Genomic DNA, 18,472 nt, shown 5'->3' with positions numbered 1-18,472 from the left:
CATGACAAAAGAAGGCCTGGTCCAGCTTGTGGCAGATAGCGGAAAATCCACAACTGGAGACATCATGGAAGGCAACTGAGAGCAAATAAAAATGGTACAAGGAATGTTTGTTCTCTGATACCAGGGAACTAAGAGCTGAGTTCTTTCTAGAAAAGAGAGAGAGGGGAGAAAAAGAAGCACTGGGTTGAGTAATCCCCAAGTCAATTATGTGTAGCAGAGCTATTTTTTTTTTTTTTTTTTTTTTTTTGGTTTTTCGAGACAGGGTTTCCTCTGTGTAGCCCTGGCTGTCCTGGAACTCACTTTGTAGACCAGGATGGCCTCGAACTCAGAAATCCGCCTGCCTCTGCCTCCCAAGTGCTGGGATTAAAGGCATGTGCCACCACTGCCTGGTGGCAGAGCTATTTCAATTACAACTTCTGAGCTGGTTGCTCAAGTCATGCTTTATTGGCAAGAAGAACCAGGTGCCTAGGTATGGGCTCCTTTTGCTCAAACGCAGCTTAGGGGCATCGCTGACCATGCAGCGGTCAGACTCCTGGAATCTGTGCTAGCTGGGGTATCAGCAACACTCCAGTCACCAGACCTGGGGGAGCTGGCTGACAGAGAGCAGAGGCTGTTCCAAAGTCATACTCTGACAGCTGCCAGTGTGAGCCTGAAATCTGGGCGAGGCACAACTGAGCGCTTGTTTAGCTGACAGGGGGTGGAAAAGTCAGAACTCAGAGCTGCTCTGCAGAGGACTCAGATGAGAAGAAACAGCGACAGAGCCATGGGCTGATCTGCCAGCAGTACGGAAAGTGGCGCCTGACAGGAGACAGAAAACTGGGAGAAACCTAAGAAGCTTCTTTGGTTCTCACACACTTGGGCCTTATTAGAAAAGGGTTTTAGCTTTCCTTGCAGCTCTGAGGATGGGGCCTAAGAGTTAAAAGTGGCGTATTTAAGTATGAGAAATGAAATAAAAAAATGGCCACACGTGACAGAAAGGATTCTGTTGATTTTCTGGTCAGGGAAGATAACTGACTTCCATTATTCAGGGCAGTAATGTAAGTTTCTTTGAAGATGCTATATCCCATTCTGGTATATCCTGCTATATCCCCTCCAAGAATCCTGAGGTTGTGGTAACAGATACTATGGGGAAAAAGAGCCTCTCTCTCCTCACTTCCCTCCCATCCTCTATCTCATGCAGGGGTCCTGTTGGGGCCCCTCAGATTCCCTAGTGGACAGCTACTGTGGTCTTGCTCCCTCCCAATACTGGCAGTCACGGTAAGGCAGAGGTGGCTGGGTCGTTGAGTATTCACAGGGGCTTTGCAGAGCAACAAGGCGGAAGTTCTGGAAAGTTTCCAAATAGGACAATTATACACTCTTAGTCACAAGCCACTCTGTGGCCCCAGGAATGTGTATGTATCCCTCTTCACAGGCGACTGCGTGTGAAAGCAGCGTTCTCTTTTAATATAAAATCATGTCAACCAAAAAAAACCTGTCAAAACTACATCACTTAGAGTATGTACAATTTCACACATAACAGCACAACTTTAAGGAAAATAAAACATATTTTTTTTTTTCAATATAGTACAAAACATGCATCTCAGGGTCAGTGCTGTATGAGCAAGGAATCTAGGCAAAGGACAGTTCCAAACAGTTCCTTGGTAGTGCTGGGGCTGACACACAGATATGACATGCTTGGCCTGGAACAACAAGTATACAAGGAGAACCCAGCAAAAACCGTTTAACGATGAGATCACCTCAACAGTTTAGGATAACGCAATTAACCTGTACCCTGCACAGCACCTGTCACCGGAGTCAGCCACATAATTGGTGAACACAGCCAGGGAAGGATGACAAGATTTACTAGGACTAGGGAAATTTAATGCTAAACAAAGACTCGCCCAGACCATGAAAAGGCCCTACCAGCTTCACGGTCAGTGAGCCAGTTGAAGGTTAAATCTTCGCAGGGCTAGGAGCGGGTAGGAGTTGGGTGAGGGTGAGGGTAGGGTATCAAGGACAGATTCCTGAAGATGAAATACTTGGTGAAGAGCTCTGTCAGTCTGGGAAGAGGGTGGACAGAGGGAAGCCCCACCAGCTGCAGTTGGAGCGTCACAGAGAGAATTCCCAGCAGGGGTGGACAACAGAACACATTCTAGACTGGTTCCATGGAGAGTGAACCAGAACGCTTCCAGAAAGCAGGTAAATGGGGCATGGGTGATGGATCAGGTAAACTGGGCTCTACCGTAGGCTCTAGATCACTGGTGAGCTGGGAATTCCATGCCTACTCTGTCTGTTTGCTGTGGAGGTCGGAAGAGATAACAGGAGCAAACAGGAAACTTAAAATAATCGTTCTTCCACAAATGTGTGCTATCCCATTTGGAATGACTGGTGATGCCTCCCCCCAAGACCCCCTTCCCTTTTCCTATGTCCTCTTGATTCCTGGGGAAGTGACATTTGCTAGGACCATTTCTGGTGACTGTGCAGGGCTCGAAAGTTCACAGAAACTCACACTAAGGAGAACTCAAACTCCTAAATATAAAGGCAATTATATAGATTTATATTTATATTTATATATCTCAATATATAAAGCCATTTTTATAAATAAAATACAATAAGAGGGTTAACACTTAAAACAGCGTTACTAATCATAAATAAAGCAGTCCACAATGAGATTGCCCCTAAAGGTAAAGGGAATTTCATCTTCCTCATGGGCAAGCCCCATGTCAAACTCAATCTTTAAAAGCAGTTCTGACCTAAGGCTCGTGCCAGCATACCTGTTTCATGAGTCACAGTGAACAACTGACTGCTCACAGACATTGCTTCCTGCTTTCCTAAACCCCTGCTCCAAGACAGCTTCGTTCCCATCCAACTGGCAAAGCACACAGTAGGTCTCTATGCTGTCCTTTGCAAGTCAAGATGTAAGGCTACAGCTGACTGCCTCCAGAACTAATTGCATATCTCTTATACTATGGCCATGAACCCTAGGATCATAGAACTCGATTCTACAGAACCCCACTACCCAGCTATGGAATTCTATTTACTGCCTTCTACAGAAGCAACTCTTGCGTAGTGGCCTCTGCTGAAACAGCACATTCCCACTAACAGTTCTATTTATTAACGATACAGACATATGTAAGGGAATACTGACAAATGTATATAGAGTTGATTAGTACGGTATCTTATTCTCTTTCACTGCAATTTGTGGGAAATAAAAGACAAAATGTATCCTGGAGTTGTCTGATTCCACATAAAGAGAATAATTTTGTTTCCCCCCCTTAAGGGATACAACCATTCAAAAGCAGATCTCTGATCCGGCAGGGCTTGGTTCGTTTGTAGCACCTGGGGTTTCTAGTTCACACATTAGGATGAAAAGCCTTCCAAAGGCAGCTGCAATGTCCTTGTCACTCAGAGAACAGTAACTAGTTACATGGACCCACTGACTGAAGCCTGGGTTACTGTTCATAATGATGGTGACCAGAAAAACTGTCAAAAAAAAAAAAAAAAAATGCCCTCAAACCCTTTTCTTCAAACTAAGCCTTTCCTGACGTTCTGCTGCAGTTTGGATACTATTTTCCAAATGCCTGTCTGTGTGTTCAAGGTCTGAGTCCCACGGCAGCTTGTTCAGGAGGTGGTGGAATCTTGAACAGGGAGGAGTGTGAGGTCTTCAGGTCACTGTGGCATGCTCTCGGGTGGGGCGGGGACCTGTACACTCTGCTCCTCTTCTCTTTCTCCCCTCGTCTCTGCTTTGTGGTATAAGCTATTTTGCTCGGCCATGCTTACCCACCATGATGTACTGCCTCAACACAGGCCCAAAGCACAGGTCTATTTGATCATAAGCTAGAACTTCTAAAACTGGGAGCCAAGATAACCCTGTGTACTTATGAGACAATCACCTCAGGGAATTTTGCTACAGTGGCAGAAGGCTGACTTCACACATGCTCACTCAGATCCTCCAGGACACTGTCTGTGTTGGAAGTGACAAAAATGTCAGTCTTCGAGTACTTTAGCACCACAAGTACTAAGGGACAGAGGGAAGAGCTTCACTTGGAGGTCCCTCTCTGCCCTCCTCCCTCTCGAGTCGTGTAACAGCTTCCTCTATAAACTATTTCAAAAACCTCATTTTGTATTCTATACCCCTGTAAGGAGTACCAAGAACTCATGGTGACCACTTTGTAAATTAAAATAAAGCAGTGGACCATGAAGGCATTAACTTTCTTTCTGAATCTGGTTCCCTTTCTACATAGCACAATAATCCAAAGACTTTACAGGCTTCCCTGTTTGTAACAACGCTGGCTAATTTGATACCTAGAAGACTGACCCTTACTTGTACCCAGTCACAGAGAGAAAATAAGTCAGTATTAGTATTTTCCTGGAAGGCAGTCATAAAATTTGTCAGCTGGGTTGGCTATTATAAACATATGATCACATCTATGGTTGATTTCTAAATGCTCGAAGAAAGTCTGATGACATGGGAGAAGTGACAGTTCTCATGTAGGAAAGACCAGTGACAAATGTGAAGTGGCCTGGGCAATCCTCCTCCCCACGACTGAATAGGCCAGAAGATGGGACCCGGCACAGGTTACTAATGCCACTGAAGTCCCCGGCAGACAAAGAATGGTCCCCTGCTCTCCAGATGATTGAAAACTCTATAAAAAACGGCAGGGGAGGAGGGAGAAAATATAAGACATAAATAATATAAAAGGGCACACATTTTAAGATACATTCATGACATTACTACTACAAACAATAAATAATGGTTTTCTCTGATTTGAATTAATGTCCTTCACACAGTTTGTCCCCAGGCCCGTGTGGTGCAGTTACTGGCTTGCAGTGGAAGCATCAAGAGGCTTGCTCACATTCCTCTCAGGTCTCTTGGGCTTGCTGAAGGACCACTGACAGCCCGTCTAGAGGGGGGCCAGGAGGAGACCACGCTGTCTTCTCACCACAGTCCTCCAAGACAGGTGACAAAATAAGAGGGTTCCAACTGAGAACTTTGTCCTCTGCTTCTGAATGGCTACTGCTGTCTCCTGAAAAACAGGGAGATTTGGGTACATTGCAGATTAATAAACCAGCTTTATACAGCTGTTTCTGAAAACAGTCTGTTGAATAATGAAGAAACGCACAAAAGTAAGTCCTTGCATAGGTTTGGGTTGAATCTGAGGAAGAAAGTACACTTTAAAAAATGAATTCTCATGAGTTACTCTATAAGTCATTTGGAATTAAAATGGTCCCCTTAAAACCCCCTAAGAAAGCATCTTACAGAAAGCTTATAGTTCCTACAGGAAACTCAAAGAAATGCAGGGCCCATGCTCACAAAACGCATCGGCCCAGCAAGTCCTCCGTTCTGGTACTAATGAGTCCACACCTGTCTGGATAGCTTTCCACAATGCAATGAGATTAGCAACCTGAGCCATCTACTGCTATTCGACCCTGAGTGTGCTGGAAGCTAAGCAGGGTCAGCTCTGGTTAGTATTTAGATGGGAGACATGCTGGGCTGAAGGGTATAAGAACAGAGAAGTTCCAAGAATCTCTATCTTTATCTTTATCTTTATCTTTATCTTTATCTTTATCTTTTCTTCAAGTGCCCAACACTCCCACCCAGTCTTCTAAGGTTTCTGTAAGCCAACCACTGGTACGACTTTCCTGATACAGCTTTCAGTCCACTGGAGACTAGAAACAGAAGGAGAAAAATGCCTCCCTGTACCTCTGTTGAATTCTGCAGTGTCTTCTGTGGAATCAGAATTGATGTCACTTATGTTGTCCTGGCAGCAACTATGCTGGGTAGGTCTTGGTGCCACACTGTCCTGGCCACAATCAGGAACTGTGGAAGCTGGACACACAGGTACCTTCATGGCACTGAGGGCCTTCATTTCCAGACCATCCTGAGGATGAGCGGCTACCACTGGGACCACAGGAAGGGGACTGTTGGTTTTGGTGAAGCACCTGCAGGGTTTAAGCCGACAAACACAACTGAGTGTTTAGGGGCATCAATGATTAAAATAAGCTTGTTCTAAACATAATGAATATTTTATACTCACTAACCTTTAAGAATTATGCTTGAAAAAATAACTAATTGACTCATTAGGATTGGAAATACCAAGACCCTGAAAATTATAGCTGTAGTGGAAGATGATAGGAAAATGTAGAAAAGGCAAACCACGTAAGGACAGAACCTTCCGTGATGACCCAACCCATATACTTCCTGTACTCCATTGTCAGAAAACAACTCCCATTTCATTAACTAGTTCCTAAATACAGCACACAGAAGTGAAACACACCAGCATGGGTTGAGGGAGAGACGTGAAGGATAGAGCCTAGATACATGGCCACACAAGAGACATGGCCTTACGATGGTCAATATCAAAACCCGTGAGGCCAGGTGACCCACTGGTTTCTTTTCTCAGTGCTATGACAAAGTGCCGACAACAGCCACTTAACGAAGGAGAGGTCCACTCTAGGTTTAAGTTCAAGGGTATAACACACCATGGTGTGGATGGTTTGGTGGCAGGGGTGCAGCTGGAGACACTGCATCTGCAGTCAAGATGGTATTCCATTGGCTTTCTCTCTCTTATTCAGTCTGAGACTCCGGTCCACACTCACTGTGGGTCTCTCCGCTTCAGTTAACCTAGTCCAAGAACTCCCTCAAAGCCATGTTCACAGCTTTGTCTCCAAGGGGATTCTAGAGACTCTGTTACCTGAAAGTCAGTATTAACCCTCACACATGCTTTCCCCCTCAGCCCTGCAGGAAACAGTATAGACTAGCCATTGAGAAGGCAGCAGTTTTAAGATTTTTATTTCCCATTTTTTGAATTAATTCACTGGGAATTTACCAGTGCTGAACACTCAAGTCCATTCTACTTCTATTTCCTGCCTCCAGTTTCAACCTGGGTAATTTCTGCGACTCTGCCTCCTAGGTCCTTGGTTCTTCTGTTGTCTCTTCCCATGGATGTCACACTCACCCTGCACACTCTCCATTCACACGCCTCCGTCCTTTCTCAGCCCCGAAGTTTCTATTTGGATTTTTCTCAGCTGAAACATCCACACGTTCATTTCCTGAGTATTTATTTTCCTGTAGGTCCTTGAACATATTTATAAAATCTGCTTAATGCCACTGTTTGCTAACGGTGATGCTTGGGCCGTCTCAGGATCTGCTTTTACTGTCCTGGTGTATCTCCTCAGGAAGCACCATATTCTGTTTCCTTGGATGTACAGTGATTCTTTTTCAAACTTGATTTCTCTTTGAATTTTCTGTTTGTTTCACTGTTGGTGAACTAGGTCTTCTGACATGTTCCTTATTTACCTCAAGCCTGGAGGAAGCCTTCAAGTGAAACCCAGACTACCTTCGAAGGAGAGGGTTCTAGTTCAGTTTCTGCCCAAAACATTGTTAAATTGTCTATATTTTATCATTGTCATCTGCTGAAGACCAAGCTGTTCCTCTGTTACTGGTACTTTTTTTTTAATCTCTAAATTTGGAACTAAGAAAAGTTTAAAATTGACAGTGAGCGGCCTCTTCTTTCCTTTTGGGTTCTCTTGTCCTGTGCTCTTCTTTAATTTAAAACAAGTTGTAGGTAGGATTTCTGAGTGAAGTCTAAGGGCTTTTCAACATCATGATTTCTAAAGAACATTTGTCACAGTGGCACGAAGTTACATTCATGGGAAGGAGTGGGGGCTAGCAAGACAGAAGAACAAGGGCCAGCTTCTACAGGGATGGCCACTGATGTGCCAGGAACATTAAAGACATTTGAAACTGACAGATTCTTGGCGGGAGAAAGTACAACTTCCTGTTAAGTATTCTTCAGTATCTGCTTTTCAGGTATATCTCCTTTGAACTGTACCTCTCTTGCATCAGAGATCAGAGTAGGGTGGATAGTAATATAATTTACATTTGTAAAGTAGCTAGGACCCAGATTTCACTGTGATAAACCACAATGATTTAAAATTTTCTAGTACGTTGAATCTTAACTCAGAATCTGCAATTAACCACTTAGCTAACCAAATGTAAGTAATCGCATCACCTCCCTGTTAGTCTACTTCCAGATGTCTGTGTCAGTGGAAAACCAGTTTGGACTTGGGATGGGCATGTGGGGATAAAAGCATATGGTCCACAGAGGGCTATGACCTCTCCTGAATGTGATCAAGTGCAGCACGAGGAAGCCAGTCACTCTGACAGTTTCTAAGGCAATAATCAGAGTATCTGTGAATATGTAAATTAAGAGACCAAATCTCTACAGAGTGAGAAAGAACATTCCTTAAGACTCTTAAAATGCACTTTGCAGTTCACACACTCAGTAACTTTCACATTCTGGGACTTCCCAAGCTTCGAACGCAGTGTCTGCAGACAGACTATGGAGTTCATGTTTCTGCAGAGCCATCACCAACGGAGGGAAACTCCTCTACTTCATTCTATGGACACCAAGTAAACAGAACTCCTGGGCATCTCACTAAAATACAAAGTGGGCTATTCTGTAAGAGCTCACACGGTCTAGAACTCGTCCATTTACCAGACAACCTTTTCACCTATCAGTTTATAAGATGGAGAAATGACATTGTAGGGACCACAAAACTAATGAAATACTCTGTAACCAGCAATCTGAACAGCATGAGTGGAATGAAAAAGAAAACTGAACTGAAGTTTACATTTGCATTTGAGAGACCACGGCCTAGTGGTAGTTAATGAAACATAATTTGGTTATTTCTGTAAATTATGCAGACAAATGTTTTCTAAGTAAGTGTTTCCCTTCTGATTATATGCTTGAATATAATTACACAGAATTATAATGGCTATTCCGATCAGATGTTGGGACAAGTTTTACATATAGCCCCTTCCCTGACATTTTTGCAGTACTGGAGATTGAACTCAAGACCTCATGGATGCCAGGCAAATATTCTACCACTAAGCCAGCCCGGCCCTCTCTCTCTCTTCATTATCCTTGAAAGCAAGGAGTAAAGATGCATGGGCCACCTGAATATTCAACATTTATTTTCACGCACATGCCCTGAAGACTTCTGCAATAATATCTTGGTGGTGTTTGTTTATATTTATATTGTTTAGTTCATCTTTGCTGTTTCCTCTGGTCACTGCTAGCTCTCTTATTGGCTGTTCAACTCCAGGGTGGGAGCAGGTAAGTAGCTGTACCACAGAACCCTTATGACCCTCCTCCATGACCATGGTCATTCTCACTGTCTACATGGTTGGATTCTGTGATAAGCCCAGCATCACGGTTGCACTTTCCTTTAGAACTTAATTTATCAGTTACTTTTACACAAAAGGTGGCAGTGCTGGGAGACAATAAATGATAGAGAAAATAAATGACAATTATCTGTGGACAAGGTAAACAGACACACAAACCGTTTATAACTTAAAGACCAAAAGCAATAATCCATGACAACAGGCCCTTGATCTCCATATTAGAAATAAGAAGTAATTTGGGGGTAATATTATAACCATTCCAGAAAGAGGGTATTGAACAGTTAGAGATGTATCAGAGGTTACAAACATTGCTGCTAAAAAAAATAAAAATAAAATTAAAAACCCAAAAAACCAAGAACCAACCAACAAATAAACACACACACACACACACACACACACACACACACACACACAAAACAAAACCAAACAAAATATTTCTTCTGTTCAGTTCCCAGCATCAAATCAGAAGGCTCACAACTGCCTGTAACTAACTCCATCTCCTCAAAGTACACAGATCACCACAGGCGAAAGAAAGGCTGAACCTTGGACTTTGTACTATCTTCCACTGGCATTATGGATAGTTCTGAAATTGATAAGTGGTCAGAAATAAGAGAAGAATTGGGTTATGAAAAAAATGCCCACTCTGAAGAAAAGTTTAAGTATTCTAGACAATTAACAACCACCTGGGTCCATCAAGACCTCTCTGGAGACTCCTATTATAACTTAATATCCTCTCTTCATCTCTGCATCCATTTTCATCCAAGCACATCTGACACGAGCCGTGGAAGGACACTCCCAGACTGAGACTATACAGGCATCCAGGATTATCACTACATACAAACTTGGCAGCCATCTGTAATATCTGATTTTCTAGGCACTATCCCCAGTGGCTTTCTTTCTCTTGATTATCAGCCATTAGGTCTGGACTTCTTTTTCTTTCCCCAGATGAACTATAGACATTCTTCCACGCTGATTTTTTACTTCCTGCCCATTTCCAGTCTCCCTAGGACCCTTAAAGTTAATCTCTCATTCTTTCCTGATGGGACCTCCATCCACTCATCTGTGAATTTCATCAGTGTCTTCTCTACTCTCTCTTACAAATTATCAAGACTGATGGCAAATAGACTCGATTTAATGTCAATTCCTTCCCATTAAACCAGCCAAGCAGCTAACAAACCACATTTGATTGCATATCCAGAACTGTACTGTTTTGTCTGAATTGAGGAGAAGAGAAAGGCAGAAAGAATTTGATTTATTTGATTACAAGCTGTTTAACTCTTGAAATGTCGAACAGCACAACGTTTTCTCAATTATGTCTTTAGTGGAGAGGATGCTGACCAGCACAGTGGTTTCTCAATTACATTTTCAGTGGAGGGAACTGGCTCCCTGCAGGGCTGCATTCAACAGGACTCTTTCTACAAGCTACTAAAATCCAGAGACTTTTACTTTTCAGTTAAGAGAACACAGAAGGCTAGGCAGTCATTTACATGCCCTGGGATGTAACCATTTCCCCTAGAAAACTCAGGGACTTAACAATTCCCCCTAGACTTCCCTGAGATGTAACAATTCCCCTAGAAAGCTCTGAGATGTAACAACCCCCCTAGACTTCCCTGGGGTGTAACAATTCTCCTAGAAAGCTCAGGGATGTAACAATTCTCCCCTAGACTTCCCTGGGATGTAACAATTCCCCTAGAAAGCTCTGGGATTTAAAAATTCCCCCTAGACTTCCCTGGGATGTAACAATTCCCCTAGAAAGCTCTGGGATGTAACAATCCCCCCTAGACTTCCCTGGGGTGTAACAATTCCCTTAGAAAGCTCAGGGATATAACAATTCCCCCCTAGACTTCCCTGGGATGTAACAATTCCCCCTAGATTGCCCTGGGATGTAACAATTCCCCTAGAAAGCTCAGGGATGTAACAATTCCCCCCTAGACCTCCCTGGGATGTAATAATTCCCCTAGAAAGCTCTGGGATATAAAAATTCCCCCTAGACTTCCCTGGGATGTAACAATTTTCCCTATACTGCTAAAGGTGCCTTCCATCTTGCTTGTTCACAATTATTTTTTGTTGTTATTGCTGTTTGTTTGTTTGTTTGTTTGTTTGTATCTGGCTGTCTCAACATGGCTGTTCTGGAACTATGTAGATCAGACTGGCTTCAAACTCCCAGAGATCCTCCTGCCTCTGTGTCCTGAGTACTGGGATTAAAGGTGTGAGTCACCACATCTTGTCCATCCCCAATCTATTCATATCAGTTATGTTAACAGAGTCAACCTCAGTCTCCAAGTCACTGCTAAAATAGAGGGATGAGAAAGGGGACTCATCAAGGGTGAGCAACAATTGGTTTCTTAACTCTAAGAAAATACATTTGGGTTTTAAACCTGAGAAGGCAGAGGAAAAGGAGGAGCAAGTTACAGGGCAGGTAAGACAACACAGAGAGACACCAAGGAAGTCCTGCCCAGTTCTTAAGGTGCTTAATTCACTCCCTCATGATGTTCTGCAGCCGTCAGAGCCCAGGAGCAGTAGTGTCAAATGACAGTGAATACTATTCTGAGACTGTGAGCTGAGACATGCATTCATTTCTCCACTTTTGGGGGTTACTGTTGATTTGATTCAGGGCTATGCACACACCAGACAAGCGACCCACCACTGAGTTCTATCCCCAGCCCTTTGAGGTTTTAAAATTTTATATCCAAGACAAAGTATCAGGACATTGTCCAACCTGGCCTTGAACACGCTGTAGTTCAGGCAGGCTTAAATTTAGCATCCTCCTGCCTCAGCTTTTTGAGTAGCTGGTATTACAGGTCTGTGCTGCAAGGCTTGTCTCCTTTCCTCCTTTAAAACTGTTCCTCTTAGGTGTTTGTCACAGAAGTGTAAAGCTGACAGACCAGATACCTATGCTCGATCACAACGTCCATAGCATTAGAAATGGGAAGTTAAATGATTCTAGTTTTGGAGAGATGAGAGTAGCTACTCATTAATACAATTCCATCAACTCCGTGTGTGTGTGTGTGTGTGTGTGTGTGTGTGTGTGTGTGTGTGTGTTCCTACATGCAGGAAGAACATTTAAACCAGAGAAAAACACAGCTGAAGAGAATTCACCTGTTTCCAGATAGCGGTGAAACAAACTTGAAATGCAGGGAGCTATTAACCTCAAAACCAAAGAAATACAATTACAATTTATAATAAAAACCACCAGATTCTACACAGATGTGCATACAAACGGCCAAACTGAAGCTGCCAACAGTCATGTAAGTTCTCTTAAAGAAACAGGATCTATTTTGGACACTGAGACAGCATCTCATCACTAAAGACATTTTATGCAATTTTATATTGTACTGTGGTCGGTATTCTAATACTCAGACACTCCTTCACTGTTCAGATAAAGATGCTGACTCTGAGATCCTGTGTGAATTTCCCAAGATTACAGGTTTAAGGAGTGACAAAGCACAGGAGTACTTATTCTTAGACCAAATTACAACACTGTAATTTGTAAGGAAAGTTGAAATCTGTGACAACCACGAGAACCACAAAGGACAACTCAAGACACAAAACCTCCGCCTACCACTGCTCCATCAAACCACCTGATTACTACCAAGTATATGAGCCAGCTTCATAAACTTCCTCCCTGTGGCTTTTGGAAAAAAAAAAAAAAATCTTGCTCTGTAACTCAAGTTGACCTTAGACCCATGGCAATCTGACCTTTCAGTCTCTCAAGTACTGGTTTACTGTCAAGAGACACCACACCTAGGTTTACAAATTCTTTCACATGTTTCTTAACAAACTGTGATACTCTGTGAAACCTCTGAGCAAAGCTGCAGCTTTGATATATGAACATTTTCAAGACGAGTGTCACAGAACTGAAATACTCCTCGTACACAAAATAGCCATCCAGCTTTTGCTAATATATAAGCCTTTACATGGTTAGTAGACAACAGAAAGTAGCAATGATTTATTGCTCTGTTCTGAGAATTTCTAAAACAGTGTGCTTCTTGTTTTCTGGGACAGGTCTCTCTGCATAGACCAGGCTTGCCTTCATTCCAGTGCACCCAGCTTGCCCGTCTTGAAAAGATGCGCTTTAGACTGCATGATTGGCTAGATCCTTCTGACATCACTAACTCCCAGGGATAATACTTAACATTTACGTCATTTAAAAGCTACAGATTGAACCCTTCTGGATAATGCAGGATCCAAACACCACACTGCCCTCAGCTATCTTATGGACTAAGTTTTCAGGTTATAGGATTTCAGTGGTGGGATGGGTTTTTGGGACTATGTAATTTAATACCATCATTATGGAAAGGAATTAAGATTTCTCATGCAATTTCAATAATCCTTTGGAATTGATATGTACAGAAGTATATGAAAGAGCTTTGAGTCCTCACACCCACATCATTCTGTCCTTGAACCTAGAATTCTCCTGCCTCAGACTCCCAAGTAGCTGGGATTACAGGCTTACACTATCAGGCCCAGCTTGCTTGCCTGCCTGCCTGCCTGCCTTCCTGCCTGCCTGCCTGCCTGCCTTCCTGCCTGCCTGCCTGCCTGCCTGCCTTCCTTCCTTCCTTCCTTCCTTCCTTCCTTCCTTCCTTCCTTCCTTCCTTTCTTCCTTTTAAATCAAGATTCGCAACCAAATGTCTGCTATTGGAATTTCTATTAAAGCTTTCTGCTATTCAGTGTGTCAATGCTGGTGGATTTTCATTTGCTTGTGTTGGAGACAAGGTCTTACTGCATATCCCAGGGTGGTCTTGACTTTGTAATTCTCCTGATCACAGCTCCCCAAAATTTGAAACTACAGGTTACTGAGATTATAGACATGTGCCACCATGCCTATTTTCTATGTTATAATCTTGTTGTGTTTTTTGTTTTGAGACAGCGTCTCTTTATGTAGCCAGACTGACCTGGAACTCACTGGGTAGACCAGGCTAGCCTTAACTTCACAGAGATCACCTGCCTATGTCTGTTAAGTACTAGGACTAAAGGCATATATCACCAAGGTACAAGTAAAAATTCTTAAGTATCTTAAAATTTTTAAGAATTAAAGAAAAAAAAAGAAAGAAAGAGACACTGCATAATCTAGTAGGAAGATTTCGGCACTATTATGGGGGAAACTACCGTATAGATAGGAGATGGTTTTGTTTTGTTTTGCTGACTGTTCAAAACATGATCGACTGCATTTATCCTTATCCCAACACAGGCATAAAATTAAGAAATGGGAAAAGACAAAAACTGCATATAGAGAAGAAGAACCCTGCCGTTCAACAATGCTGTTAAGAAACAAAGCTTCTAAGATTGTCACTACATGCCTGACGAGACTGAGGCACAGAAAAATGGCAACCATGGAGCAGGAGAAACCAATATGAACAGTCTCACACTGACGGAGGCGGAGCTTTGTGTCAGAGGTTAAGTTTAGGAAAACATCGAAGCAGCAGCACAGAATGCATCGGTCACAGCACCGTGGCTGGACACATGCTAACATACCTATTGTTGTTCCGGCAGTTCCGACAATTAATGCATTCCAGTGGGTCAATCTGAGGGACGGCTGTGTATACTCCTCCACCCTGGTCAGGACAGCATTCAAGAAGAAAGAAAAGAAGAAGCTGAAGAAGCCAGAGACCATTTGCCAAATAATTGCAAATACATATTGATGACAAGTGGGTGTATGGTTCGTTTTCACACACTGACTGAGCAATGTAATACATACTACTTATTCATAAGTGAGCCCCACACAATGTTACACTACACCCAGAAAGCTGAGCTGCTACGGTCTTCCAGGTGCCTCTGTACTGGAAAAAGGCAACCAAATGGAGGGAGGTTAGTCACTTCCTTTTAGTATTTCAAATTTATGCCTTAAAATATATCATAAGCACCCACTTATGTTTTCTTTTCTAACAGTCATGGAAAAAGCTTATGTGACACCCGTTAGAGAGACAGGGTGTAAAGTTTGTTTGAATGATGTCACAAGATCAACCCATCTTCGTTTTCCTGTAATTATTTCGAGTGGGTCTGTTCACTTGACTGCACTGTTTTAAGACGTCATGTCTTTCCAGATGGAGGAGACTCTCAGCCAGCAATGACTTGGAGGGAATATTAATATTCTGATGTTGCTTTTGGCGGAACACACTCAGCAATTAAGGAAAATGCCCAGATTAACACATACCTCATTGTAAAATGTTTCACTTGACATACAGAATGGCAAACAGGAAGTTACAGGCTGACTGGCCCTAGATTCAGGGTTCTGCTTTCTGAAGAGAACCAGCAGAGCTGAACTTGAAGGGGGTGGGGGTGTCGTTATCACAGTCTACCCAAACCTCGAGCAGGCTTCAAGGTTAGAAAAGGTTCAGGCAATTGCTTTTGCCAGAACACTTTGCATTTCATTTATCTTGTAACAAAGTCCAGAACCTAAGTAAACCAAGACTAGAAAGTTCTTTCAGTAACCCTGATCTGCCTAACAACAGGAATGATTAGGAAAACAGAGAAAGACCATCCCTAGACTACATTCAGTACATGTGGGCAAACCCCAGCAGTTCAGAAAAATGATGTCATTTATGAGAACTGCTGAATTTGTTAAAGTCAAATCGGTGATTTTCGTGATGACTAGTAAGATTTTAATTTCTTTATTTTTTTTTCCTCTTTTGAGAAAAGTAAGAAAATGGAAAGTTTTGCTGGAACTATAGCTGACAACTTCTAAACCTGTCACCTAATGGGGCAGCTCTCATCTAAGTGGCAAGTCGGTTCTGTGGGTAGCATCACTGGGGTGCCTCCTTTTAGAAACAGCACCACACTGTCCCAAGTTGAATGCTCTCCCCATCAGATTCCTTGACTGAGGTTAGGCGTGGACTACATGGACTAAGAACAGTGACAAAGCCGTTTAGGAAGTCTGAAGGTAAGCCATGAGTTGCTCCACAAAATAATGAAATTATTATTTTTTTGGTAGAGTGTACAAAAATCCAAGCACAAAGCCATAGTTTTGTTTTTTAGCTTTACGATACAAATATACTTTAAAGTTTTGCTTTGTAAATCTAATATTTCAATACCTTTACTAAATTAAAGATAAAAAAAAAAAAAAAAAAACCTTAACTTTTCCAGATTGTATGAACCCCATAAGTAGCATTAGTTAAACTACACCAGTCATTCTAGTTCCATCACACACAAAAACAGTATTATTTATCTCAGAAATAAGGAAGTCTCAAGGGCTTGCCACAGAGCTCCTGTGGCTGAAAAATGCAGATATTCTAAAATGTATAAAGCTTATAAGTTATAGGGTTCAAAATAGTATGGGACGAAACAAACACTCATGACAGGTCAGGAGTCATTGGCTGGCAGCCTGTGGAAATCTTTGGCATGGTCTTCATAGGCTGGGGGTGACTTAGCAGTAGAACACTTACCTACTGTGGGAGAAGGCCCAGGTCCCGTCTCCAGCACAGAGGAAAAGAGAATCTGAGTACTATCCTAGCATCTGGCCATTTCCCCTCTATTTACAAGTGTTTTGAAAGGTCAAGAATCTTAGCGGCACCAGGGCCTTTGCTGCAGTGCATGACAACTGCGGTTACCAAACTGGAACTGCTTCTTCAATGGGGAGCAGCGGCTACCCACTCCTTCCTCGGGGGGCATCCCATGTGCTGCAGTCCACTCCTCCATCTGCCAGACCTAACAGCATTGGGTTCTCAGACTCAGCTCCTAGTAAATCAAATGTGAACCATCTGGCCTGGCCTTTGCTCAGTCATATAGTTCCATTCTGTCTCAGGAATAACCCTCGATGTGGTGCCTGCCCGCATTCCACTCTGTGGTAAGTAATTTAAAGCTGGAAAAAGCTGAGAGTAACCAGCTGTTACTGATGACAGAAAACCGATGAAGGTTACTCTGGATCTGGAGCTGCTAGAGACACACAGCATGCCTGCACACATGACTTAGGGCTGTCAATCGTAAAAGAAGTCCCAGACAAGCAATCATTTGTAATGAGCTCTCTTACATTCACTAGATGGCGAGGATGCTCGAACTCCACACATGTCCTGGTTAGGGAGTTTGTGTGTGCAGAATAAAGCCCTCCATTTATACTTCCATTCAGGATCCCAGTGACTCCATTGGGGCCTTTATGGTGGAGGTGAGAACAGCCATTGCTGAGGAAGCCTCCGTGAACACTCCCATTGATCCGGGCCGTTCCTGAGAGAGTGGTATACTCTACCATCTGCCCATTAATCTCTGACCCCTGGTAGAGATATCCTGGAGGATCATATTCTGTTAAAAAGAACAAACAAATCCAGAAGGAAAAGCAAAGTCAGATACTGAAGGAAAAATCTTCCTGTTGAAAACTTTGATTCACGAAATCACTAAGAAACTACAATCAAGACTAAAATAAAGCATGCTAAACTGTTCTCACGAAGCTTTTGGTAAAGTTGCTGCTGCTTTTCCTTTACCGTGAGGAGTAGTTCGGAATGCTGGGTTAACTCACTCTCTGCTAATAGAATGAAGTTTAGCAGGGAGAAGTCGCTCCCAAGGGAATAGATTGCGCAGGGGCAAATCTTCCTATACACTTCAAGAGCTCAAATAACTGTCAGAATCATAAGTAAAAAAAAAAACAAAAACAAAAACCAACGTTTAGGCTGGAGAGATGGCTCAGCAGTTAAGAGCACTAGCTGTTCTTCCAGAGGTCTGAGTTCAATTCCCAGCAACCACATGGTGGCTCCCAACCATCTGCAATGGGATCTGATGCCCTCTCCTGTCATTCAGGCATACATGCAAACAGAACACTTATATGCATACATAAATAAATCTTTAAAAAAACATTTTAAACAGCAGGAAGCAGCAGTTTTAGGTAGAAACAGAATAACATATGTCCATTTGCTGGCTCTTCTGTAGCATCTCCTATCATCTTGCACGCCAAGGGTGTGAGGTACCAAAGGCAGAAAAGGCAGTTCTAGTCCTTATGTTTAAAGCTCCTGAGCAAATTCTGATTTCCCGAGGCACATTTGCCAGATACATTTAGGAAAAGCCAGGATAACCCTAAGAATCCCTCGCCTCAAAACTATACTGATCTGCTTCCTGGTTCTCGCTAAGTCCTCTCCAACTTCCTCCTTATCCTGCTCTCTCCCACAGGTCCAAATCCTCCTCTGCCAGCCAATCTGTGCTCCTTCAGAGAAGGCCCTCATCAGTTGATCGCCATTGTTTAGCAATGTCTGACAAGCAGGAGACAAATGAGTTTCTTCTGGTGGCATAAATGGCCGAAGAAACACTCTCTTGAGAACTCTTTATTTTGTAAAAATATTACCATCACTGAGGAAAATTACTTCTTATCAGATCAATCTTGCT

The 18,472-nt window shown here is 42.8% G+C and overlaps 1 protein-coding gene across 1 annotated transcript in view; it reads right to left on the bottom strand.

Annotated features, from left to right (window-relative positions):
- Positions 1-1,422: 1,422 nt before the first annotated feature.
- Positions 1,423-18,472, bottom strand: part of Cdon (cell adhesion associated, oncogene regulated) — an 85,248-nt gene continuing 68,198 nt past the window's right edge. The window contains exons 17-20 of the mRNA XM_076924629.1: positions 17,136-17,401; positions 14,645-14,724; positions 5,684-5,922; positions 1,423-5,006 (exon numbers count right to left, since the gene is read on the bottom strand). Of these exons, the coding sequence (XP_076780744.1) occupies positions 4,843-5,006; positions 5,684-5,922; positions 14,645-14,724; positions 17,136-17,401 (749 nt within the window). The 3' untranslated portion in view covers positions 1,423-4,842. The remainder of the gene's footprint in view (positions 5,007-5,683; positions 5,923-14,644; positions 14,725-17,135; positions 17,402-18,472) is intronic.

This window comes from Arvicanthis niloticus, chromosome 26, assembly GCF_011762505.2.
Source record: "Arvicanthis niloticus isolate mArvNil1 chromosome 26, mArvNil1.pat.X, whole genome shotgun sequence".
NCBI lineage: Eukaryota > Metazoa > Chordata > Mammalia > Rodentia > Muridae > Arvicanthis > Arvicanthis niloticus.
This window is presented reverse-complemented; position numbering and strand designations above follow the sequence as displayed.